The sequence below is a fragment of the Rhinolophus ferrumequinum genome, chromosome 16 (genome assembly GCF_004115265.2).
Source record: "Rhinolophus ferrumequinum isolate MPI-CBG mRhiFer1 chromosome 16, mRhiFer1_v1.p, whole genome shotgun sequence".
Taxonomy (NCBI): Eukaryota; Metazoa; Chordata; class Mammalia; order Chiroptera; family Rhinolophidae; genus Rhinolophus; species Rhinolophus ferrumequinum.
Window position 1 is genome coordinate 66892013 of NC_046299.1, and position 24315 is coordinate 66916327.

At 54.9% G+C, this 24315-nt stretch overlaps 1 protein-coding gene across 3 annotated transcripts in view; it reads left to right on the plus strand.

The window, feature by feature from the left end:
- The window catches only part of RASGEF1A (RasGEF domain family member 1A), a 98273-nt gene extending 79589 nt beyond the window's left edge, over window positions 1-18684 (plus strand). For 2 of the 3 annotated variants that reach the window (XM_033131340.1, XM_033131339.1), the window contains exons 2-13: window positions 6720-6920; window positions 8501-8623; window positions 11182-11319; window positions 12045-12266; window positions 12890-12964; window positions 13394-13486; window positions 13949-14051; window positions 14135-14214; window positions 14936-15127; window positions 15999-16122; window positions 16589-16661; window positions 16925-18684. In XM_033131340.1, the coding sequence (XP_032987231.1) occupies window positions 6726-6920; window positions 8501-8623; window positions 11182-11319; window positions 12045-12266; window positions 12890-12964; window positions 13394-13486; window positions 13949-14051; window positions 14135-14214; window positions 14936-15127; window positions 15999-16122; window positions 16589-16661; window positions 16925-16949 (1443 nt within the window). In that variant the 5' untranslated portion in view covers window positions 6720-6725 and the 3' untranslated portion in view covers window positions 16950-18684. The remainder of the gene's footprint in view (window positions 1-6719; window positions 6921-8500; window positions 8624-11181; window positions 11320-12044; window positions 12267-12889; window positions 12965-13393; window positions 13487-13948; window positions 14052-14134; window positions 14215-14935; window positions 15128-15998; window positions 16123-16588; window positions 16662-16924) is intronic. The other variant, XM_033131341.1, reaches the window with a different exon arrangement.
- Window positions 18685-24315: the final 5631 nt, after the last annotated feature.

Consider the following 24315-nt stretch of genomic DNA (forward strand, 5'->3'; position numbering starts at 1 on the left):
TTGCTCGAGGAATCATGAAGACGTGAGGGGTGGGGGCCATGCATGAAAGCAGCGTTTCATTTACACATGGATTCGACTTGCAACTTGCTGCTTAGAGTCTCCTGCTACATAAAGTGAGGCCCCTGCACTAATTCCTCTTCCTGGGTTGCCCTCCAAGGGGGTCACTGTCAAATCCTGAGAGCCTCCTACGATGGGTGCTTCATCCCACAAGTCCTGGCCAAGGAGCCCACCTGGAGATTCCTGCAGGCCTGGGCGGGGCTGTGCGTGAGGAGGCCAGGAAAGGTGCCTGCTGGAGCCATGGGTGTGTAGGGGAGGGTCTCCATGCGACCTGACTCCAGGGGCTAGGGTAGCTTAGAGGCAGCCTGGCACCGGTCCTTGTGGAGCAGATCATTAGGAACTCCTTGCTTTGGAGTGAGTGCGCAAGTAGGAAGTGCCCAAAAAGGCTGTTTCTAGAGAGCAGATGGGAGGGAAGGCCTCAGGTCTTGGGGCCTAAGGGCCTTGGCACCAGCCTTCCCTCTGCTCACAGGGCCCTTCCTCTTCTAGAAGTCTTCTTCAAGTATGCTCAGATCTCAGGTCCTGGACAGTCCAATCTTCCCACCTCTTCTTCCTCTTCCAGAGCATTGATGCCCTTCTAACCCATAATATTAGGGCCTTATCTTTGTGGTCATCGTGCATGCCAGCCACAGCCTGCTCCTGTGGGGGCTCAGCAGGACAGAGCCCTTCATTGTTGGATGTCCAGTGTCTAGGCAGGTTCTTGTGAACGCTGGTGAATGAATGAATGAATGAGCAAGGCATGGTGCTCTGTGGAGCACTCCACCTCCAGCCCTACCCAGTGTACCCGACTTAAGACAACCAGACAGGCAGCCTTTAGAAGGCCGATGAGGTCCATTTTGCAGATGGGCATGCAGCCCGGCCTTGGCTGCCCCAGGGCCCCTGGCATTGCTAGCTCACATGTCACTGGCCTCGTGTAACGGCCAGCATGGTTCTGTCCCCAGTTCTGTCCCCAGCCTGAGTTATGGTGGGGCCCCTGCCCTGCTCCCCATTCAGGCTGGAATTTTCTGGAACGGGGATGAAACCTGCACCCATTCTGAAATCTCTGCCGAACACTGCCCTCTTGGTTAAGTGGCCCACCAGGGTGGGGGCGTAGGGCTGGCACCCTGCTCCCTCCAGGAGCACGCTCTCTCTCCCAGCCAACAGAAGGGAGACGGGCAAGATGTGGAATTTCAGTTTCTAATTGTGATGCCCTGCAGCTTGCTGAGCTAAAAATAGTCTCCGTTTTTGTTGAGCAGGTTAGAAAATAGAAGCCTGCTTACGTGCTGTCTCAGAAAGAAGCGCCCTGTGCAAAGCCTGGCAGGGCCGGTGCCCCTCAGGGCAGATTCCTGGGGACTCAGGCAGGACAGGTCTTGAGGGCCATTTTTGTCCCAGTTTTCCAGGAAGCTGGGATTCTTGACTTCCTGTCCATGGATGAGCTCTGGGAGTCCCTCATCCCTGGAATCGTGCGGATGCCCGGGAACATGGGTTTTCCTGTGTGCAGGGCGATGGCCTCTGACTGCATTTGATGTGGATCACGGCCGGCCGGGGACAACTACAAGGAGAAATGACAGTCCCGAGAAGGCGAGGGGCGGGCTGTGCAGCAGGCAGGCCTGGGCAGGCCTGTCACCACTGCTGCCTGAGCAACGTGTGCCAGTCCTCACCTGAGAAATGGGCATCTCTGCGCTGCCCCTGGGTGGGGATTGCGAGTGACATGAGCTGTGTACGCCCAGCACATACTGGGCGCCAACTCCTGATGATAAACATTTAACGTGTAACAAGGTTACTCAAAAGAAAGCTTGTCCCTGCTTTCATGGTTCTTAGAAATTTCCAGAATTGCAGACTCCAGGATCGGGAAGGAGCCCTAAAAATTCTGACTGTGCTGTGGGAACCTGCCCCAGACATCTCCTCCCCTTCACAGTTAAATGGAGGCCTGACACTGTTGCTGTCCAGCTGAGCAGGAGACGGTCTCCTTCCGGGGCTGGCTGGTGTCCGCACTGTCAGCTGGGGAAGAGTTGGCTGAGTTTGAGGCTGGCCAGTTAGCACTGGTGTCACCTTCCAGGTCTCCTCCTTTAGTCTCTCTGGGCTGAGAAATGTGCAGACACCCCGAGGAGCTGATCACTGAGCCCTGCGTCCCCTCCCTCAGAATTGCCCTGGAGGGCAGAGCTGGTGTTGGGTGCAGGTAGCTGGACATCAGAGACCTCAGAGAGCCCACCAGTGGGGTAGGCAGTGGCCCCTCCCACGTGCCTCCTGAAGGATGGGGCCCTGGTCCCACGTGGCTGCACTGAATCCCTTCCTGCCCCACCCCCATCCTGCCCATGGGAGGAGGCAGCAAGCTGGATGCCCACAGGTCCTGCTCCCAGGCGGGGACCCTTGCCCTTAAGCACTGGCAGGCAGGAGATGAGACTTGTGAGAGAAGAGCCTAAGAATAGGGATCCTCAGGGAGGTGCCAGGCTGCCCGGACAGCTGTGAACACGCCGACTCTAAACACTGATTCTGCAGTAACTGGGTGTTTCCTAGGGTTGTTATCATTTGTATTTCTTACCCAAGTACTGTCTGTGACAACTTCAGCTGTGACAACTTCAGTCTTTTATGAGACCACTGGGCAGTGTCAGGCCTCCCCCAGGTCTTGTTGGGCCCCTCGGTGCAGGAAGTAGGAGAAGCACTCAGGAAAGGATGTAAGCCTTACCCAGGCTGGTCAAGTGCAGGTGTGCGTGCAGAGACTTGAGGATATAGTGATGGGTGCCTTCGGGTGCTCGCAGCGGCCTTTAACTGTTGTAGTCAGGCTGATGGCCCAGGACCACAGGGATCTGGGGCTCTGTCACAGCTGCAGCTCCCTGGGACCAGGGGCCTCCTGGGATGACGCAGTGGGGTGCAGGGTCTCTGAAGGCCCTCTCAGGTGCAACCTGACTTTGTGAGTGGAAGGATGGAGCCCCAGGTCACAAAAGGTGTCCATTTGTGTGTGTGCAGGGCTGCCCTCCCAGGGAGTGTGTCCAGCTTGGATTCTCCCCTCTCTGTTTTGCTGCCTAGTGGAGGGTCATGGGCCCCTCACAGCCCTGGTTTGCAGGGGCTACATTCGAAAGCACTAGCAGGGAGTCGCCCTCAAGTCTCTAGCTGAAGTCTCTTCAAGAGCCTGCAAAAGGGACTTGCATTCATAATCTGCAAAAAGTTCCTGAAACACTTTTGCCATCTCTCTCAGGATCTCTCATGGCCCTGGGGCTGCCTAAGATCTCTCCCCTACTCTCTGGAAAGGCCCAGAAGTCTCTCAGACCCTGGCTGCTCCCACTGTGCTTCCCTCTTCTCTGGGGCCCTCAGTCCAGTCCTCTTCCATGCTCTTGATGCTTTGGTGCAGTGTGTTCCCTAGAAGGTGTGTGTTGTGTGCACTGCACACATGCTGCAGGTGTGTGCACATCTGTGTGTGTGTGCTGTGTGTGTGTGTGTGTTGTGTGCATGCTGTGTGTGCTGTGTGTGCTCTGTGTGTGCACAGGCTGTGTGTGCATGCTGTGTGTATGCTGTGTGTGTGCACACTATGCATGTGTATATGTTGTGCATGTGTGCACACTCTGTGTGTGTGCTGTGTGTGGCCCCTGTGGGCTCTGCCCATCCCCACGGGGGTCCGGCCTTGGCCTGGAAGCCCACCCTTACAGGTGTCCTGTTGGATGGTGGCCATTCTATCTGCAGGTCCAGCCCTGGGGCTCTAACCTCTTTAACATGCCTTTATAAAAGTGCTGATTTCAGGGCTGCCGGTTAGCTCAGTTGGTTAGAGTGCGTTGTTACTAACAACAAGGTTGCCGGTTTAAGGGCCACTTTGAGCTGTGCCCTAAAAAAAAAAAAAAAGGATGGAAAAGTGCTGATTTCAAAACTCAGTCTCTTTATACTGAAAAACAAGTTATTTAAAAAGTGACAAAACAGATACGCTGGTTAGAAAAGTTACCAAATAGTTTACAAATGTTTAGTTCTGAAAGTGAACGTCTCTTCCCACCTCCTTCCCTTGCAGTAAACTCTGTAGTTAGTGTAGCCACCAGTGGCCAGATGTTTTCTGTGCATTATGTACACGTCAGGATGGGGCCCCCATCCTGAGGGAGGCAGCACTGAGCGTGGCCCATGGACATTCCAGTGCACTTATATGGTAGCATTTAAAAATGACAGATATGGAATTTTGTGCAGTTGGAGAGTCTGATTGTGGGGTCCTCGGCCCAGCTGCTGCGGGAGGGGTTGCTGCCCCACGCTGAAGGGATGGGCCTCGGGCTGTGCCGGGCAGGGCGTGTGTGCAGCTGTGGGCCGCTGCCTGGCATGGAACTCAGCACCGTGGCCTCCTGGTAGGCTCGACCGTCCCTCAGGGCCAGCAGACGGGCTGAGTCCCCAGGCTGGCTCCCCACTGGCTCCTGGCTTCCCTAGGACTGGGGCAGGTCTCCCTGAAGACTGGATCCAGGGTGGTCTTGCCCTGTAGGGGATCTGGCGGGGGCCTTGTGAGTGAGTGGGGTGTTAAAGTGCCCCTGCCCAGCACCTGCTGATGAGAGCAGCCTCCGCAGGGGGAGAGGCATGTGGCTGAGAAAATGCCATTCTGATGAAGAAACTTGGGGTCAAGAGGTCCGCTGAGTAAGGATACCACCCAGGGTCACCTTTTGAACACAGAACTATGTGATCTTGAGGAAGGCGCCCCACTGCCCACGGGCCTCAGGTGATGCACTGGAGCTCAGGTCCCCTCGGGAGCCAGTGGTGGCACAGCAGAATAGCTGTGGGTGCTGAGGGAGTGGGTGCTGAGGGTGCCGAGGTGCCTGGGGAGTCCACCTTCTTTATTTTATCCCACAAATGGTTACTGTACCATGGACGAGGCTCTGGTGGGCAGGAGGCGTGAAGCTGAATGATCAGCCATTTTTGGCCTCATGGGTCAACAATCTAGGGATTAACCCAGGGAGGCTTCCTGGAGGTGGTGATGCCTGGGTTAGACTTGGAAACCCTAGGATTTCCTTAGTTGAGTTCCTTCCCACTCAACTTCTGTTTCACCATCTAAAAAATGCAGGGTTTGCTCAAGTCAGTGGTTCTCTGCCTAAGTGGAGCCTTGTTAGAGCTCTGACCGAGGGCTAACTCTGAGTTCCTGACATGGCGGGGCCCAAGAATGTGCATTCTAACATGTTCTGAGGGGTGTGTTCTGTGAGTTGGGGCCCCCATCCTGAGGGAGGCAGCACTGAGTGTGGACCATGGGCATTCCAGTCCTGCCTCGTCTTGGGGACTCGCCTTGAGCTCTTGCCCTCCTTGCAGAGAATTTCCAGAGGATTCTAAGGCGGCCTGTAGGTGTTTGGCCAGGAGCCTCAGTTGATGTGCTGTGGGTGGGAGTCGGCTTTGCTCGTCTCCCATTAGAAGACCCCTTGGAGGGCACAGCCCGGGGTCTTCTAATGGCAGTAAAATAATCATGCTACAGTTTGCTCTGCACATTGGGGAAACTGAGGCTAGAATGGCTCAGAGGCTCGCACCGGGTGGGTCAGAGAGCAGGCTGCATCTGGGGGCAGTGGCATCAATGGCAAGGTCAGCACTGAAGGCCACCAGGCTTGAGGAGGGTTTGTGCGCTTTCCATCCCCCTAGGCCTGAAGAGGCAGCCCTGCCCTGTGAGGGAGGTCGTGTCGCTGCCTGGGGAGTCAGGTAGTGGGCAGTGGCAATGAGGAAACTGAGGCCCAGAGGGCTGCAGATTCTTCCAAGCTGCATGAGCTTCTAGCAGGTTCTGCTGCAGCGGAGGTGGGGATTCTCCGCTCCCATTACACCGGCCAGCCCATGGTGGGCCGCCCAGAGTGGGAACATCGAGCCCCCAGACTGCTGCCAACATTCATAACTAACAAGCATCTCAAACTCAACATGTCTCAAAGCAGGTTCCACATCTTTCCTCTGACTCCATCTCATGCTTTCCCCATGCCAGCCAGTCACTCAGGCCAGAGACCATTTTTCACAGGGTCCACAGTCAACCTTGCCCCCCTCTTCTGCTCCCACCTGACACCAGCAATCTGTCCCTGGGTTATAGCAAAGCCACTGACCCACCAGCAGGGATTTCAGATCCCTCCCTTGCTGGATCTCCACCCAGCAGCCAAAGTGCGCCTTTGCCCCAAGTCAGGTTACGCCTGTGCTGCTCGGAGTGCCCACACCTGTTGTCTCACTCAGAGGCACAGCACGCTGCCCCGGCCCCTGTAGTGTGCTCAGTCCGGCCTGTTACTCCTCACTTCAGTCAGCCTGCTCATCCCCTCAACATGCACTGGCCTCAGGACCTTGGCACCTGCTATTCCATATGCCCAGAATGTTCCTTTCTGATCTCAAGGAGCTGCACAGCTGATGCCATCAGTTTGTCCCAATGCTACCTACCCAAGGCTGCTTTGACACCGCCCCCTGCCCCGTATATGCTCAACTTCTCCTTCCAGTGTTGTTTTTCTCCATACTTTCTTTTCTCCCAGGGGGATATAACCTCAGGAAGCAGGGCTCTGTGTGTGCTGGCACCTGTGATGAGGCATGGTATGCACAGAGCAGGTGCTGAGGAAACATTGGTCAGACACCAGTGACTGCAGGCCCTCCCAGGAGCCTGCTTACTCACCTGAGCTGATGTCCAGTCACACAGCACCTGGCCCTGCGGGGCACTCACCTGAGGCCAAGAGGAGGGTTCGGCAGAGGCGTCTTTGAAGCCTCACAGCCTCATTCTGCTCGCACAGGAAACTATGCCCCAGACGTCTGTCGTCTTCTCGAGCATACTCAGGCCCAGCTGTAGTGCAGAGGTGCAGCCCGGCATGGGGGAGCGAGGAGTCGGGGCCGACGGCTCTGGGGACCTCATCTTCCAAGACGGACGCCTCATCTCTGGGTCCCTGGAGGCCTTGATGGAGCACCTGGTCCCCACAGTGGACTATTACCCTGATGTGAGTGCCTGGGCCTGGACAATGGTGTGACTGGAGGGGTGGCCTGGGCTTCACGGTGGCTGCTGCTGGGACAGGGAGGGAGGCCCAGACAGAGCTGGCGGGGTGGCCAGGGGAGGGGCAGGGGCAGCAGGGGAAGTTACTCCCCAGCGATCTCCAGGCAGGTGAAAGATGGCTCTGAGGGCACAAGAAGGCGACACATGAGGGGCTGGAGCAGGGGCCTGAGTTCTGTGCGGGGCCCTGGGGAAGGAAGATGAGTCTGAAGAGTCCAGATGAGGGCCCACCCTGCACATGTCCTGTCCTGAGCTGGGGCATTTGCTTTGTCATGAACCACCATAGTCCAGGGTAAGGAGGGACCATGCCCAAGGGCACATGGAGCCTGGGCACATGCCCGCATGGGCAGGGCGAGCGTAAGCTACAATCCACATCCTCCCTCTTCACCTTAAGATGAGGTGGGCACACTCTTGGAACAAGCAACGCTCCCTTGTCGTGTGTGGCTCTCCTTCTGCCTTCGACAGCAGCAGTGGCCCTGGGCCTCCCTGCTCCCTTCTGAGAGCAAGCCCTCCCAGTGCCCATCCACCCCCAGGGCAGAGCCCGGCTCCCTGGCACCGAGTCACACACGGCCAGGGACAGTGGGGGAGGAATTGCTCCCCTCTACCCTGTAGCTTTTATCTGATGATGCTGGAGTCGACTCAACTTCTGGAGGTTCCTGGCCCCCCACCATGTCACGATCCTCCCTCCCTCCTGTGGCTCTGGCGGTTCTTCCTCTGTCCTTCCTTCATCCCATAAATCCTCTCAGGACCTGGCTGGGGCTGCTCCCTGCCACCTCTCAGCCCAGATCGTGAGGAGCCCTCTGAGCCTGCACTGCAAGCCAGTGATGAGGGCACATGGATGGCGAGATAGGCGCCCTGTGTGGCAGGTGGGGACAAAACACAGCTGGATAGTGACTGCACAGGGGCGGTCAACAGTGCCTGATGTTGGTAGTGGGGCGAAGGAGGCTCGGCCCAGCCCTCTGGACAAGGCCCAGCCCTCTGAACAAGGCCCTGCCCTCTGGACAAGGCGCTGCCCTCTGGACAAGGCCCTGCCCTCTGGACAAGGCCCTGCCCCGCTGGCCAGGGTCCTCGGTCCAGGCCAATGAGGCTCTGGAGAAGAAGCAGGCTTGGAGCCGGGTGCAGAGGGCCTCGTGGGCTGGGCACCAGGGTCACACACAGGTCCGGAGAATCCTGCCAACATCCAAGGCTTGGTTAGTGCCCATCACAGGGGAGGGTAGGAGTGTGGAGAAGCCCAGCAGAGTAAGACTGCTGGGAGCTGAGATCATCGGGGAGGCCATTGCAAGCCGTTGTGAAATGGAGTTGATCTGTGTCTTACAAGTTGGGCAGGATCCAGCTAGCTGTGAGAGAGAGAGGGAGGGCATTCAAGGTTGTGTGAACCACGCAGGAAGCATGGCCGATGCTCGGTGACACTGGGTTTGGGAAGCGGCCAGGCCAAATGTAGCAGCAGGCCGTCGGCACACCTGGGGCACACCAGGCCTGACCCACCCTTCACTTTCTCCCCCTTTTCCTGTCTCCCCGTCTTGTCTTCAGAGGACATACATCTTTACGTTTCTGTTGAGCTCCCGGGTCTTCGTGCCCCCACATGACCTGCTGGCCCGTGTGGGGCATATCTGCCTGGAGCAGAGGCAGCAGCTGGAGGCCGGGTCTGAGAAGGTAAAAGCAAGCTGACCACTTGGCACCTGTCTCCGTGCCCCTGGCCATCCCTCCCACTCTTGGTCAGAGAGAAGCATGCTCAGAGTAAGCTGGCAGCACAGGGTCTGGCTGAGCCCAGCCTGGGCCCTTCCTGATGGGGGCAGGTCAACTCGTCTCTGCCCTCGTGGCACACCTGGGGGCTGGCTCCCCTCCCAGGATGCCAGAAGTAACTGCTGTTGGTGGGCACTTGCATCCCCTCCAAGGAAGGGCCCTAGTGGACAGCTGTGCCAGCCTTCCTGGTCAGTGCCAGGACCCCTGAAATGGAGGCCTGGTGGCAGCTGGTAAAAAAGAAACCAATGATGACCTGAGTCACTGCCTACTCTAAGGGGTCATGTGGCAGCCCCTCAGGTTGACGCTTGCTCAGTTTTCACTGATCAAACAGGGCTGTTTGCACTGCTCTCTTTCGGTTGTGTCAGGTTTTGGGCAGTCAGGATGGTCAAGAAACCATAGCTCGACTCTGAGGCCCTGAGGCAGGGTCTTGGGGGTGAGCTTGTAGAAGCCCGGGGTCTGGGACAGAAGGGGTGGTGGGCATGCTGTCAGGGAGTTGACGGCCTAGCACGGCCTGTCCCTGTTTCTGATGACCGTCCTCCCCTGAGGCCGGGCTCTGAGGTTTGCAGCATCGGCCTGTGAATGTCTACGCCTCCTCAGGGTCTTCTCTCCAGAGGGGTCACCCTGGGGTGCCACAGGGCAAGGACAGGGATAGGCAATGACCACAGCCGGGAGGTCAGGAAAAACTCCTGAGGGACAGGTGGAAAGAAGCATGAGTGAGATGCGTGGGGAGGCTGAGGGTCAGCATAGGAACAGTAGTGGCCTGAGAGGAGTCTGGGGTGAGCCTGCCAGCCTGCGTCCGTGGTTACATGCACAGCAGGGCCTCTGAGGAGGGGACACAGAGCTCTGGCTCCTGCTGAGTGTGGGTGCAGTGGGCATCACAGGGCACTGTCACTATACCCTCCTGGGATGCAGGAGCAGGACTGCGTGAGGCAACGCCAGTTGGGAGAGATTTCGCCAGGCACAGGAGACTATCACTAAGGCACTGACTGGGGCGTGGGCAGCCAGTCAGGTGGGTTGGAGGCAGGGGAGGGGGCGCAGGAAGATGCAAGGCTGGGAGTGAGGTCCTCTGGGAGCCTGGCAGTCATGGCCACCCAGTGGGCGATGGTCCAGGTTGTGCAGACGTGGGCAGCTGAGTGGGCAGGGCGAAGAGGGGTGGGAGTAGGGTAAGGGAGGGGCTTGGGTCCGGGTGGGCATTTGGGAGTGCTTTGGCTGGGCTTCCAGCACTCCGTCCTCTCACTCCTGGGCCCGCAGCCACAGCAGGGGCCACAGGCCCACCTTTAATGACACAAAGTGGGGAGGAGGCCGCTGGCTCCAGGGTTGATGCCCCTCCCCAGCACTGCCAGCCTGCTTTAACAGAGAGGAGGCTGGCAAGAGCCTCTCGTTTCTCATAATGAGTTTGCTTGGTTTTCACTGTGTTCTTTTTTATGGCTAACTTCTAACTATAGAAAATGAAACCAGTTTTCTGTGCCATCATAATGGTGGGGCAAGTTTTTTGAAAATGAATTTGCTTAAGTGAAAAAGAGAGCTGACTTAAGGGTGTCAACCGATAGTTGTTGGCACCTAATTCAACACCAACAGGAATCCCCAATTTGGGGTGCGGTGAAGAAGGAGTCTTTACTCAGTGCAAACAGCTCAGTTGTGATACAGCTTGGCTGTGAGAACAGCTCAAGAGTGTTACAGCTCAATTATGAAATAGCAGGCTGTGAGGCAGACCTGGGGCCAGGCCCCTCTCCTGCTAGACAGCTCTGCCGCGCTCCAACTTCTCTGCCTGCTCCTGAGAGACATCTCAGGTGTTTCAACTCCAGGGGGGGAAACCCACTCTCTAGTTTTCAGTGAAAAGGACAGTGTGCTCCTCGCAAGCAAGAGCACTTATATAGAGAGAAGTCCTGCCCCTGGTCCCTGACTGGTCTGTCCTCATGCAAATGAGGACTCCAAAATCTCAAAGTTTGATTGGTCCGAAAAGCACTGTCCTGATTGGTCAGAATGGAGCTGCTCTGGTTGGTAAAGATGTTAATGGAGGTCAGGGAGGGAAAAAAATATAGCTGCACAGCTCTGATTGGAGGAGCAACATGTCAGTCCTATTGGTTGAAATACTATTCCAGAAGCTCCTTTATAAGGGCTGGCTCAGCCGGCAGGAACACAGTGCAGGCAGGCAATTCAGTGTGGGCTTCTCCCTGAAGCATGACTTTCATGAAAGGTCCCTATTTAGAAAAGGCTGCTAGACTGTTGTTTTTAAAATTTGAGCCCAATTAGTCACCAGAGTCCTTCTTGCTAGGTATCTTCTTTCTCAGGGCTACATGGGAACATGAAACAAAGCAGGTATGACAGAAACGAAGTGGACCGCCTGGGGGTTACCCTGCCCCGCAGCCCTGCTCTAGCACGGGCAGGGCGTAGGAGCTGGTGTGGCACTTGTCAGCTTATCGCGCACTCTGGTGAGTCAGGACTGACTCTGTGCCCCGCTGCCCCAGGCCAAGCTGAAGTCCTTCTCAGCTAAGATTGTGCAGCTGCTGAAGGAGTGGACAGAGGCCTTCCCCTACGACTTCCAGGACGAGAAGGCCATGGCTGAACTCAAGGCCATCACCCACCGGGTCACACAGTGTGACGAGGTGAGGTCCTCCCTCAACTCTTGTGGAGCTCCTTGGGACAGCTCTGTATGTGGTCCCTTTCCCTGTCACTCCCTCATGGACACTGCTGGGTGGCTCCATTTGGCGCTGTCCCCTGCCTTGGCCAGCAAAAGGCCAGACACACCCTTGGCAGCCTCTGCATGTGGGTGACCTTAAGCAGTGGGCCAGACCTTACCCTGAGAGTGGAATGAGCCAGGCTCCACCCTCTCCTGGGCATTGAGTGGGTGGAGTGGGGCTTCCCGAGAGAGGTCAGAGCCCGTTGGCCTTTCCTGGCTCCCAGCCTGCTCTTGGCCTTCAGTTACCGGGAGCCTGGCTGTGCCTTGGCGGTGGACGTGCGCCGTGTGCTCAGCAGCTCCAGTCTGCCCAGAGGGCTCAGAAAGCAAGCGAGAGCTATGGGAGGGGCCAGTGCTGCCCGCAGCAGGAAATGAAGGCTCCTGGCCATGGAGGAAGCCCTGGATGGCTGCTCCCTGTTATGGGCCCCTCTTGCTGTGGGATGGCCCTGAGAAGCAGCTCAGCTGTCCACCTCTGCCTGCAATCAAGTTGCACTTTTCGGAGCCCACACATATCCCACTCTACCAGGCCCAAGTACTTACGGCATGTTTGGGTAGGGCATGTGGCCTCAAAGCCACACATGTCCCTGGAGACGAGAGGTGGTGGTCTTGCAGCCAGCCCGTGCCAGCACCTTCATCACTCCCTGACCCCCACAGGAGAGTGGCACAGTGAAGAAGGCCATCGGCCAAATGATGCAGGGCCTGCTGCTATCCCTGGCTGCCCGGGGCCAGCTTCAGGAACTTCGGGAGAAGTTCCGCACACCAGCTGTGGACAAAGGGCCCATCCTTAAGGCCAAGCCGCCAGCCACTCAGAAGGATATCCTGGGCATATGCTGTGACCCCCTGGTGCTGGCCCAGCAGCTGACTCACATCGAATTGGTCAGTGCTGCAGGGAACCTGCCCAGGGTGGGGCTGGGGTTCACTCATGTTGGACCCCGGACATCTCTCTCAACATAGCACTGTGGGGCCTCCCTCTCTGGGTACACTGCTGTGTCAGGTAAAGCCTGCCAGCCGACCACGGCCTCCAGCGGGCATGTGTCCACCTGAGCAGCAGGTTTCTCTGTGCGGTGCCTGGGTCCCCAGGATCAAGCAGTCCTGTGTTAACGGGAGGGACTGGGGCGGGGAGGACTGAGGTGGCCCAGGATGGAAGACCAGCCTGGGAGGAGGTGAAGGCCTTCAATGGTGAGAGCCAGTTCCCCTACCGTGTCGCCTCCCCCTGCCTGTGGCCTGGGCTGGGAAGCTCCCCTGCACGTGGCAGCCACTATCCTGAAGCTTCCACCTCGCTCCCTTGCAGCCCTGTCCTCTCCCCTCCAGACCCTTTGGGTACTTTTGTGGGGCCATGGGCAGGGCCTGCCCCCTGGCTGGGTGCACTGATCAAGTAGGCCGTGGCACACAGGTCCTGACTGCTGCTCTGAACACGCCGTGTACCCGGGGTGGGGCGTGCCCAAGGACGGCAGGCTTACCACTCCTCGCTCCTGTGCTGTGTCCCCACCCCTCCCCAGGAGAGGCTCAGCAGCATTCACCCCGAGGACCTGATGCAGATCATCAGCCACATGGACTCTCGAGACAAGCACAGGGTGAGGGGCTGTGGCCTGAGGGTGGGCCTGGCACACACCCCATGCAGGGTGGATGGGGGCCCCACCCAGCATGCCTGAGCACGTCCGGTGTGTCTGACCTCATGACCCCATGGACATGGGTCTGACCTCCTGGTGCTTGCTCCAGGTGCTCAGTGGATGGCCACGTAGGGGGACGCATGCTGGGAGTGAGCCCAGCATTCCCAGGGACCCAGGCAGCCAACCTGGCTCCAGGCCTATCCCTGGGCCTTCTGGAGACCCAGGCTAGCAAAGGGGGCCTGTCCAGCTGCCCCTACCCCAACATTGCTTCCAGTTTCCTCTGGCCGAGGCTCCTGCTCCTCGGTTCTGGGGGCAGGGCTGGGTAGCACCCACTGGCAGTGTCCTTGGGTGTCCTGTGACCTGCTGTGCACCCCCTCACCCCCCACTCCCCAGTGCCGAGGGGATCTGACCAAGACCTACAGCCTGGAGGCCTACGACAATTGGTTCAACTGCCTCAGCATGCTAGTGGCCACTGAGGTGTGCCGGGTAAGCACTGCATGATGGACACACACAGGGTGACGCTGTCTGCTCCCTGGTCCCACAGAGCCGCCTGAGGCACCTTAGGTGCTCCGCCCCCTCAGATGCTGAAACTTTGAATGTGGAGAGAGGAAGCCTCCATCGCTGGCGCCTTGGAGGTGCACTGGCCCTCCACGTCCAACAGTGATGCCTTAAATTACAAGACCGATCTGTGGTGTGCACCCCATGCCCAGCACGGTCCGGGAGCTCACTTATGTTCCCTCAGTCCTCTCTGCCTGCTCCTTGCTTTCTGCCCAGAATCAGAGAGGCCACAGTTGCGTTTCCTGCCTCTGCAGCCCACCAGTGCCCCCCACCCTGGGTCTGACAGCTCTGTGGGCCCTGGGGCAACCCCGACCAGGTGCCCTTCAAGGATTGGTGGTGGAAGGGATGCCACCCTGGTGGTGCTCACGCTGGGGCTGCTGGTGCCTCCAGGTGGTGAAGAAGAAGCACCGGACCCGTATGCTGGAGTTCTTCATCGACGTGGCCCGGGAGTGCTTCAACATCGGGAACTTCAACTCCATGATGGCCATCATCTGTGAGTGGCTGGGCCGGGGCCTCCTACCCAGCCTCTGCCTGGCCTGCGTCCCCCACCCTGACCCTACCTGCCATCCCTTGCAGCTGGCATGAACCTCAGTCCTGTGGCACGGCTGAAGAAAACATGGTCCAAAGTCAAGACAGCCAAGTTTGATGTCTTGGAGGTAGGCACCCAGGCTTGTCATGTGTTGGCCCGAGGAGGGTGGGCCTCTCACCGTGCTTTGCCTCCGGCCCAGAACTGCTTCCCGCAGTGCTGGCTGGTGCTGGCGCGTGGAGCCGTGGGACCTGGCCGCCCTGGGTAGGCGGGTGCCGGAGCTCTCCTGAGCCCGACTTCAGTCAGAGCTGGCATCACCTAAAGCTCTGGGGAGCAGTTAGTGAAGAGTTAGACAGAAGCACTGTAATGCTAAGCAGACAGTTCTCTTCCTAGCCCAACTTTCTGCAGTCCTGGGTCATCTGAGTGGCTCGGGCTGACGGGTGAGTCACTGGCAGCCTTGCCCAGATGGATTTGATCACAGAATCCATTTTTTTCGTAAACCTGTGTCTTGTGGGAGCTGGACAGGTTGGGGAGGTGAAGGTCTAAGCAGAGGGGCAAAGGAAGGTTTTGAGAGGAGAGGACACCTAGCCTCAGCAGGGCAGGGAAGAGGTGTGTGTGGGCTGCAGGGCTTCTTTGCAGTTTTCCCAATGACACTCAGGCCCAAACTCTTAAAACCTTGCTCTGTGCTGGGCTTCCCTGCTCACTTCCGGGAAGAGGGCCTCTTCTGGAGACAGTCCGAGGCACTGAGAGGGGCAGTGCCTTCCCGTCAGCTTTGTCCCAGCTCCTCTCTGCAGAGGGGCACAGGGGCCGTGCAGCCCGTGGGCCTCGTCCTCCCTTCCGTCTGCCCACAGCACCACATGGACCCATCCAGCAACTTCTGCAACTACCGCACCGCCCTGCAGGGGGCCACACAGAGGTCCCAGACGGCCAACAGCAGCCGGGAGAAGATCGTCATCCCCGTGTTCAACCTTTTCATTAAGGACATCTACTTCCTGCACAAAATCCACACCAACCACCTGCCCAACGGGCACGTCAACTTCAAGGTGAGCTCAGCCCCACTGTGGTCCAAGGGGCAGGGCCAGCTGTCCCAGCACAGGGCAGACTCCCAGCCTTTTTCCGGGGCGGGCAGAACCCATCGGCTGTGGTCATGTGGCAGAAGGGCCTCTCGGACTGAGAGCTCCAAGGTTGGTCACACTTGATCTCCAGGTGTGAGTGTGCCCTGCCCTTCTGGTGGATGGGTGGTCCACTTATAGGGCTTGGAGCCGCAGGGAAGCTACGTTTACCTAGGACCCTGGTCGCAGCGCTGACCCCACCAGGGGACAGAGAAGGGGCCACCGTGGGGTCTTGGGAGTTGGGAAGGCTTCAGGTGAGGGGACTCAGACAGGAGGAGGAGGCAACCGAATTCCAGAGGGAACTGAAGACCTGTCTAGCTAAGGGAAGGAGGGTAGGACAAAGGTGACTGGGGAGGTGTGGCAGAGCTAGGCTCAGTGTTCACCTCACACAGGTAAGGGATGGGAAGAAGTTATGGATTCCCACATAAGCCCCAAAGAGTGAGATCATGACTTGTTCTGGTTGGTGGTACGTGCTGGTTGAGGTGGGGATGGCTGCCTCAGCCCAGGGTCACAGATGGGGCCCTGCTGGGGTCCCTCTGCAGGGGAGGCACAGAACCTGCTTCCAGCCTGATGGCTCAGGCAGAGGGCAGGACAGTGTGTCCTCTGGGACACCTGCTGGCTCTGACGCTGCACAGAACACTTCCATGGCCACAAAGCCAGCCATGCAGAGTCACTGTCCCGTCTTGCTGGGAGCAGGGAAGGGAGCAGCAGACTGAGACCAGAACCCATACACCCCGCCCCTGAGCAGAGATATCCAGCTTAAGATGACAATTGACATCCAGTTTGTATTTTGCCCCTTCAGAAATTTTGGGAGATCTCCCGACAGATCCATGAATTCATGACATGGACACAGGTAGAGTGTCCCTTTGAGAAGGACAAGAAGATTCAGAGTTACCTGCTCACAGCGCCCATCTATAGTGAGGAAGGTGAGGCTGCCTCTGCAAGCAGCAGAGCCCTCCCCTTGGTCCAGGTCAGCCTGGGGGCGGGCCTGATCTTCATCCCTGCGCTACACGGGAGCTCAGCCCACAGGGGTGAGGGCATGAGGGTGGCTCATGGGCAGATGGCAGACAAAGGCTACGGGCAAGGAGAGGCCAGCCTCCAGAGGCCACTTGAGAGCCCAATGGGAGTGGGCCAGGACTCCCTGCAGGACCAGGCAGCTTCTCAGAGGCCCCGAGCGGATAGCTGGGAGCTCTAGGCCCATGTGGCCTGGAACCTCACACAGCATAGACCTGTGGACCAGCCCAGGCCAGAGGCCACTGTCCCCTTGGTCTGGGAATTCCTTCTCAGCCTACCTGCACCCGTACAGTGGAGAGTTAGGGAAGGGCTCAGTGGCATGGCAGGCAGGCTGACTACATGTGGATGTGGGTTCTGAGGCGCTTCCCCATCTCTCAGCACTCTTCATCGCCTCCTTTGAAAGTGAAGGTCCTGAGAACCACATGGAAAAGGACAGCTGGAAGAACCTCAGGTAGGACAACTACAGGGACAGTCCTGGGCGCCTCCATGACCAGACCCTAGGGCTGTGGGCGGGCATAGCGGCACATCCACAGCCTGGGGACAGGAGGGTGACCGTGGTGCAGCTGCCAGGCAGAAGGAGGCTGAGGACTCGGGGTTTGAATGTGCCCAGCTCCTCCCCTGGAGGGCTGCTTGCCGGCAGTCAGGCCTCCCCATAGCCCAGGTCTGCCCTCTGCTGCCAGCACCTGACCATGTCCTGTGCCTGTCCGTCTGTAGGACCACTGTCCTTAACAGAGCCTGAAGGTGTGGATACAGCCTGCAGACCCACGAAGACCACACATGTGACCTGAACTTTAATCTTGTTGTGGCTGAGATGCGGTGGCCTCACTGGTTGGGGTCTATTTGTATATAACTTTTATTGAAAAAAAAAAGGTAGTTATTTCATGCGTCAACCTTTGGAACAAAATGGTTTTGTTTATTTTAAATACCAGGGCAGGGCCCTGGTTTGGGGAGGGGTGGGGAGTGTATCATGGGAGATGGATCCATGATAACATCTTGGTCTAACGAAATGTAGATTTTTATTTTCTACTTTTGATTATATCCACATCTTATGAAAAAATATTTTAAAAAACCCAACCAAAACCAACATGAGCCCTGCCTGCTTGGATGCCCTTCCTGTTAGTGTCTCTGATGTGGGGCTCGTGCCTTAGAGGGTACTGGGGGGCTGTCTCCTGCTCTGCTCTACCCTGCAGCTGGCAGCAAGCGCCGGTGGAGGTGCCGTGAAAGGTGGGCCCTGGGCTGCAGGCGCCTGTCCTCCAAACTTGGGCCAGGAGGTCCTAGTCTCCCAAGGCTCAGGGGGCCAGGAGGTCTCATTTGCATACTTTTGGAGGCAAACCTTTGAGTATGGGCTTTCCAAAGTTTACATTTTCCTTTTCCTTTATCAGGGATTTATGGGGTCGGGAGGGGCAGGGGACCCTAACAGCATATTTTCTGTCGGAATATATCTGGTGAATCTTTCTTCAACTACATTTTAGGAAAAAGAGAAAATCTAAAATAATGTAAGGTGGGGGGCAGTCATGGAATTGTCAGTTTTCCAGCTGTCCCTGGAAGATACGCTTAGCTGTAATGAAGAACGTATAAAGCAGACGTGAGGGTGAGGACTGCAGAGCTGTTTTTGAAACCCAGCTACAAAGTGAAAAGCAGCAGCTCCTGCTCTCCTCTGGGTGGGGCTCCCCTAACAGCATCTGAAACACAGAAACGGAGCCAGGCCCGTATGCTGGAGCCCACTCATTAGCAACTGCCCCACAATGGAGGTGTTTTCCACTCCCAACTCAAGAAGCACACTCCATTTCCTGAGTTCCTGGCTGGGATGGCGACTGCCCCACTCCGCTGAGAGAGGGAGGTGGGTCCTCCACGCTGACTTCAGCTCCCTGGCATCGGGCTTGCCTTGTACCAGCGGGTTTGGAACTACTCACCCATGTCTGTGTCCGCTGCCCTGGCTCCGGCAGGAGCCTCCAGTCGAGGCCTGGTTAGGACTGGTCAGTCAGTTGCTAATTCGCACAGCTCCTGGGAGAGGGTGGAGATGTGAAGGCGAGGCCTCGGGAAGAGGTCTGTGGTCTGCCTCTGAGGTCGCCTTCAGCCCGGGAGGAGCAAGAATATTTACACTGTATTGTCACAGTGTTTTTGCACTTTGCAGATGTCCTAGATAGTACGTATTGTATACTGATAGCACATATTACTTTGTTTATGTATTTGAGATAAAGAAAGGCTTAAAACCTAAGAGTTTATATTTGGAATACGATACTAGAACATTTTCTGTACTTGCATTAAGGAGCTTTCCCATTGTGTGCGCTTCACGGGGTCCTTACTTCTAATACCTACCTACAGTGTCTGCGTTTGCCACTTTGTTTTCCTGAGGACACGCCTAACTGTGATGTTTTGGTATTTGACATGAACTGTGAATATAAAGCTGTACTGTAAGCAGGGTGTCCATTGTTGGTGTGACTGCACATATTCGCATCAATAAAAGAACATGTCGCTCCTGAGTGTCTGCTCTCTGTGCCGCCGTTGAGCAACGGTGATGGCCGGGCTGCCATGGGCCCGCCACCTTCCAGAGAAGCAGCAGCTGTCACCACACAGCATTCAGACACAGGACTTTTCAAGTCAGTGGCACAGGCTATGTGTCCCAGTCCTGCCTGCTCAAAGTAAGATCCACAGGGACAACAGTTGCTGCTTGCATTACATAGTCATGTAAGTTTGGGCAACCTAACTTAAACAGGATTGAAAAGGCACCTTTACTGCAGGGCTAATCAGAACCTTTGGTGCCCATGGGCACTGGGGTCTCTCCCATAGTGGGGTGTCAGACAGCATCTGCCGGTATCACTCTGCAGAGCAGCTGGTGGAATGCAGTTCTCAGTGGGGCACTTTCCAGTTTAATGAACCCCATTCAAGGGCATTAGAGAAAAGGGGTCTGTTGAGGGTCACACGAGAGCTTGTGGAACTGAAGGAAAAGAATGAGACTAGAATGGAAGCCAGACTCCCTCCTGCTTCTCTCTGGCCTGTCCACTGCTACCCTGTTAACAATGCCAGGCTCCATGAGGTTCCCTGGTCACAGCTCACCAACCGTTGCCTGCTCCTTCAGAGCTAACACAGCCTGTTTTGAGTGGGTTCAGTATCTGTCATGCCCACTAGACCAGCACTGCCCAATGGAACACTTTCTGGGTGATGGAACCTGCTGTAGCTGCACTGTGCAGTATAATAGCTGCTAGTTACAGGTAGGTACTGAGCACTGAACACTGAGCAGTGAGCCAGTCCAACTGAGAGTGTACATTTAAATAGCTAGTGGTCACTACTGGATAAAAGGCTGTCCTCTCCCCAGTGCCTTGTGGAGTGGACAGCACACAGTAGGTGCTCAGGTGTTTGTGGAGCAAATAAGGATACCTGAGGATGTGAGTTTGGGGTAACTGACACCACTTTTTAGGTCTTTACATTCAATGGCATTCTTAATTTCCTGATAAAGTTAATTTTGGAAGTTTGTGTCATCTGCGAAGGGGCAGCTCACTTTTGGCTTGTCTCCAACCTTGAGTTTGAGCTGGGAGTGGACAGTGTGCTCCCTGGCTAGCTGGCACTGTTCCCCTGCCCCACGGGGTAGTCCCTCCAGGGCAGTGCTGCTCAAGGGGCAGGACTCAGACCAGCAGCAGTGGCCCTGGGGGCTTGTTTGGAATTTATGCTCAGGGCCCCACTGCGCTCCTGCTGAATGAGGGATGGGGAGTCCAGGCAAGCCTGAGCTCTCCCGGCAGCTGAGGTTCTGCAGGACATGGCTCCTGCTTACTCTTAGAGCCCGTCTCTCCCAGATACCCGCTACCTGTCAGGCACAGTAAACTCAGCACGCCACACTGGGCCTCTCCTCTAATACACGTGCCATCCCACTGTCACACACATTCTTGGGGACCTCTCTACGTCTTCCTTTGAGGGTACTCTGCTCTCCCCGGCTCTACCCCTCCCACATCACACTGCTGGCCTCTGTCTTGTGCAGTAGAGGCTCGGCTGTGTAGGAGCCACTTGCACGGATGTGTGGCCAGCACGGTGTGCAGCTCCTAACAACACGGCATGGTGACTGAAGGTTATCGTTCATGTCACACGCACGTTTCAGGAGCAAATCTGTTACAGAAAGATAAACTAAGGATCTCTACTAAGGCTGGACAGACTTCTGGGATTAAAACTAAGATTACCAGTGAAAATATACACCTACTACACCTAGATGTCAAATGTACATCCTGTTCCTCAGGGAGGCAAGGCAGGAGAACCTAAGACGATTTGAGTTCTAGTTTCCAGGTCCCAGCTGGCTGCCCTGGGACAAGCTCTTTACATTTGTAAGCTTCATCTTCTCACGATTAAAATGGAATTACGATACCCTGCTTCATGGCGTTGTTGCAATGTGACGGGGCTCCTCAGAAACAGTCAGTGTCTGCTGGGCCCTCACTGGGGCACCTCTGAATGCTAGCCCTCCCGCAGAGAGCAGGGTCTTCTGGGAAAAGTGAAACAGAGTTATAAGTGCCCTTCTCAAAAGAACAATTGAAGTCCTCGTCAATACAAATATATTCCAACATTACCAAAGAGCCACTGAAGTGTTTAATCAGTATATAACCATTCCCCCAAATTTGGGATTCAGAATTACTTTCTAAATGAAAAAGCTACAGGCTGGTAACCTTAGATCATGCCAACACAAGTTCTATCTTTATCCCCAAAAGGAAGTCATGACGCTGCAAGGAAGCTGAGGGGTTGCCCCAAGCCCCACAGTTATCTATCCCAATATACCAGGACTCAGGTGTGGAGCTGCAGGAGCGATGCTGAGAAAACCGTGTTATCAAGAATACAAGAAAGTGAGTTGTGCTGCTGTCCATTTCTGGAAGTGCTGGCCTGCTGCAGTCAACTGATAAAGTTATGCAAATTTAAAAATCCAAGTGAAGGTAGGAACCCAGAGGGGCCAGGGAAGCTCTGAAGTCAGCTTTGACCCTGACGCCAGGGACCCTGAGCTTCCATTTTCAAGTCCACAAGGGGTATAGAAGGTCCAGGGCCTGCTCAAGAAGAGGGGTCAAATAGGGGACCCCAGCCCATAAAGCTGGCATCCCAAAGAACCACCCCTCTGCATAACAGTGAATTTGAAATAAAATGCTCCACCTCCAATCCCACCAAGGGGGTTAAGGAAAAACTGCCTGTTTTGAACCTCAGCATGAATAGGGGTGGGGAAATTTTTACCCCTGATTGTAACAAGTCAGTGAATTTCATGAAGTTTTGCAGCACAAATAACACTGGTCAAAAAATTTAACCTGAGACTTTAGTTTATCATGGCCCTGAAATGGTACAGCCCCTAATTTACTTAGTAGAAACAAACATTCTGATATATATTCTTGTTTAAAAAGTCTTTCCTTAGCTGTGTCTAATCTGTTAAACCCACCTGTTGGAATTAAAAAATTTATTTTCATTTCTAGAAGAACCAAATATAGCTTCTTTCCCAAGTCGTTTTGGTCATTTCTGAACAAATTACCAGACTGTATGTAACACAGAGAGACAAAGATTGGGAAATACGAAACAGATTAAGAGACATGGAGGATACAATAGGTTTAACATATGTTATCAGGGTTCTAAGAGAGAGAGAATGAGGCAGAGATAATGAAAATATAAATTCTGAGAATCAGAATTTATAAAAGACAACAATCTAAGAAGCCCAAACAATCTCAATCAGGATCAGAAAAAACAAATCTGCACACAGATGTCACAGTGACACAGGACTGAGATACAGAGGGACAAGAAAGCTGATTACCTTCAGAGAAGTATCAGCTGTTAAGCTGTAGTTGCTGCTATGTTTTAAGTGGCCACAGAATTTGGGTGTCGAATACGCATTCACCATGCACACCGAGACGGAGTGGAGGCAGCAAAACACTTTATTAAGTGAGGCCATAAGTAAGACAGACAGAATAAAGCAAAGTAAGGCAAAGAGCAGCAGTGAGTTCTCACCACCTGAAGTGTTTCCAAGGTGCTGGGGAACCGAGACAGCATCTTGGCTTCAGGTGTGTCCCGCAAGCGTCCCTGTCGGAGAGTTCCAACTAGGGTTCCCCCAGGACACTAATTATATAGGGTTTCCCCAATAGATTACCAGTTGGGAAAGAATGCTAGGCCATAGCGATTACACTCAGCAAGCATGGGGACAATGAATCACAAGTTTCAGGGTAATTATCTAGGGTAGAAGGCAGGGGGACATGATTCCAGCAGTGTCACTACGTGAGGTTACTATGGCCACAGGGCAACCTACGTGATCCTATTCATGCGTTCCACCGGCTAGTCAGCTATTGTTCAACCAGGGGGGCTGGCGAGGCCTTCCCAAGTTTACTCCTGCTGACTGGGGAGTCAGTGTCCAGGTGCCACCCAGACAGAGCGTTCCCCTGACGGAAGGCACAAAGGGGCACCTAACTCACATTATATTTACTTTACACAAGCTGAGACCTCCCTTCACAACAGAAACAGTTGAAGCCAGAAGACAGTGGGACAACAATATCAATGTGCTAAGAGAAAATTCCCCAATCTAGAATTCCATATCCTTCAAGAAATATTTTTGCATGCGATAAAGATATGTCTGACAATGAAGTTCGCAAACTTGTTGCAACAATGTTGATAAATTTTTTTGATATCAGAGGAATTGTTCATGATGAATTTGTACCAACTGGACAGTTAACCAAGTTTACTATCTGGAAGTGCTGAAAAGGCTGCATGAAAAAGGTAGATGACCTGAACTTCTCGCCAACAATTCATGGCTCTTGCATCACGGCAATGCACCAGCTCTCACGGCACTGTCTGTGAGGGAGTTTTTAGCCAGTAAACAAATAACTGGATTGGAACACCCTCCCTACTCACCTGATCTGGCCCCCAATGACTTCTTCCTTTACCCAAAGATAAAGGAAATATTGAAAGGAAGACATTTTGATGACATTCAGGACATCCAAGGTAATACGACGACAGCTGATGGCCATTTCAGAAAACGAGTTCCAAAATTGCTTTGAAGGGTGGAGTAGGTGGTGGCGTCAGTGCATAGCTTCCCAAGGGGATTATTTGGAAGGTGACCATAATGATATTCAGCAATGAGGGATGGAGCACTTTTTCTAGGATGAGTTCGGGAACTTGTCAGACCTCATACAGTCACAGGCCGCTTAATGGGATACCTTCTGAGAAATGGGTTAGGTGATTTCATTGTTGTGCAACCATCAGAGTGCACTTGCACATACCTAGATGGTACAGCCCACTGCATACCTGGGCTGTGTGGAATAACCTCAGCTACAAGCCTGTACAGCATGTTACTGTAATGAATGCAGTAGGGCACTGTAACACAGTGGTGCTTTTTTTTTTTTATTGGGGAAGGGGAACTGTGTATTTCAAGGACTTTATTGGGGGACAGTGTGTTTTTCCCAGGACCCATCAGCTCCAAGTCAAGTCGTTGTCCTTCAATCTAGTTGTGGAGGGCGCAGCTCAGCTCCAAGTCCAGTAGCCGTTTTCAATCTTAGTTGCAGGGAAGCGCAGCCCACCATCCCATGTGGGAGTCGAACAGGCGACCTTGTTGTTCAGAGCACGCTCAGCTAACCAACTGAGCCATTCATCCGGCCGCCCCTCAGCAGCTCGTGGCAGCGCAGCTCAAGTCGTTGTCTTCAATCTAGTTGTGGAGGGTGCAGCTCACTGGCCCATGTGGGAATCGAATCAGCAACCCTGTTGCTCAGAGCTTGTGCTCTAACCAATTGAGCCATCCGGCCGCCCACAGTGGTTTTTGTGTAACATATCTAAACAGAAAAAGTACACTAAAAATATGTACAGAAGATAAAAAATGGCAGTACTGTACAGGGCACTCACATGAATGGAGCTTGCAGGACTGACCGTTGCTCTGGGTGTGAGTGAGGGTGAGTGAACGTGGGGGCCCAGGACATGCCTGTACCCGACCGTGAACTTCATAAACCCTGTATACACAGGCTACACTACATTTATAAAGCAACACAAGATTAAATCAAGCACAAGAGAAAAAGATGCGATCAAGAGAAGCAGTGAACTCCAGTTGCATGAGGCCCCTGCCAGTGGAATACCACATACTGTTTCACAGCAAACTTTTTTCACAGCAAACTTTTTTT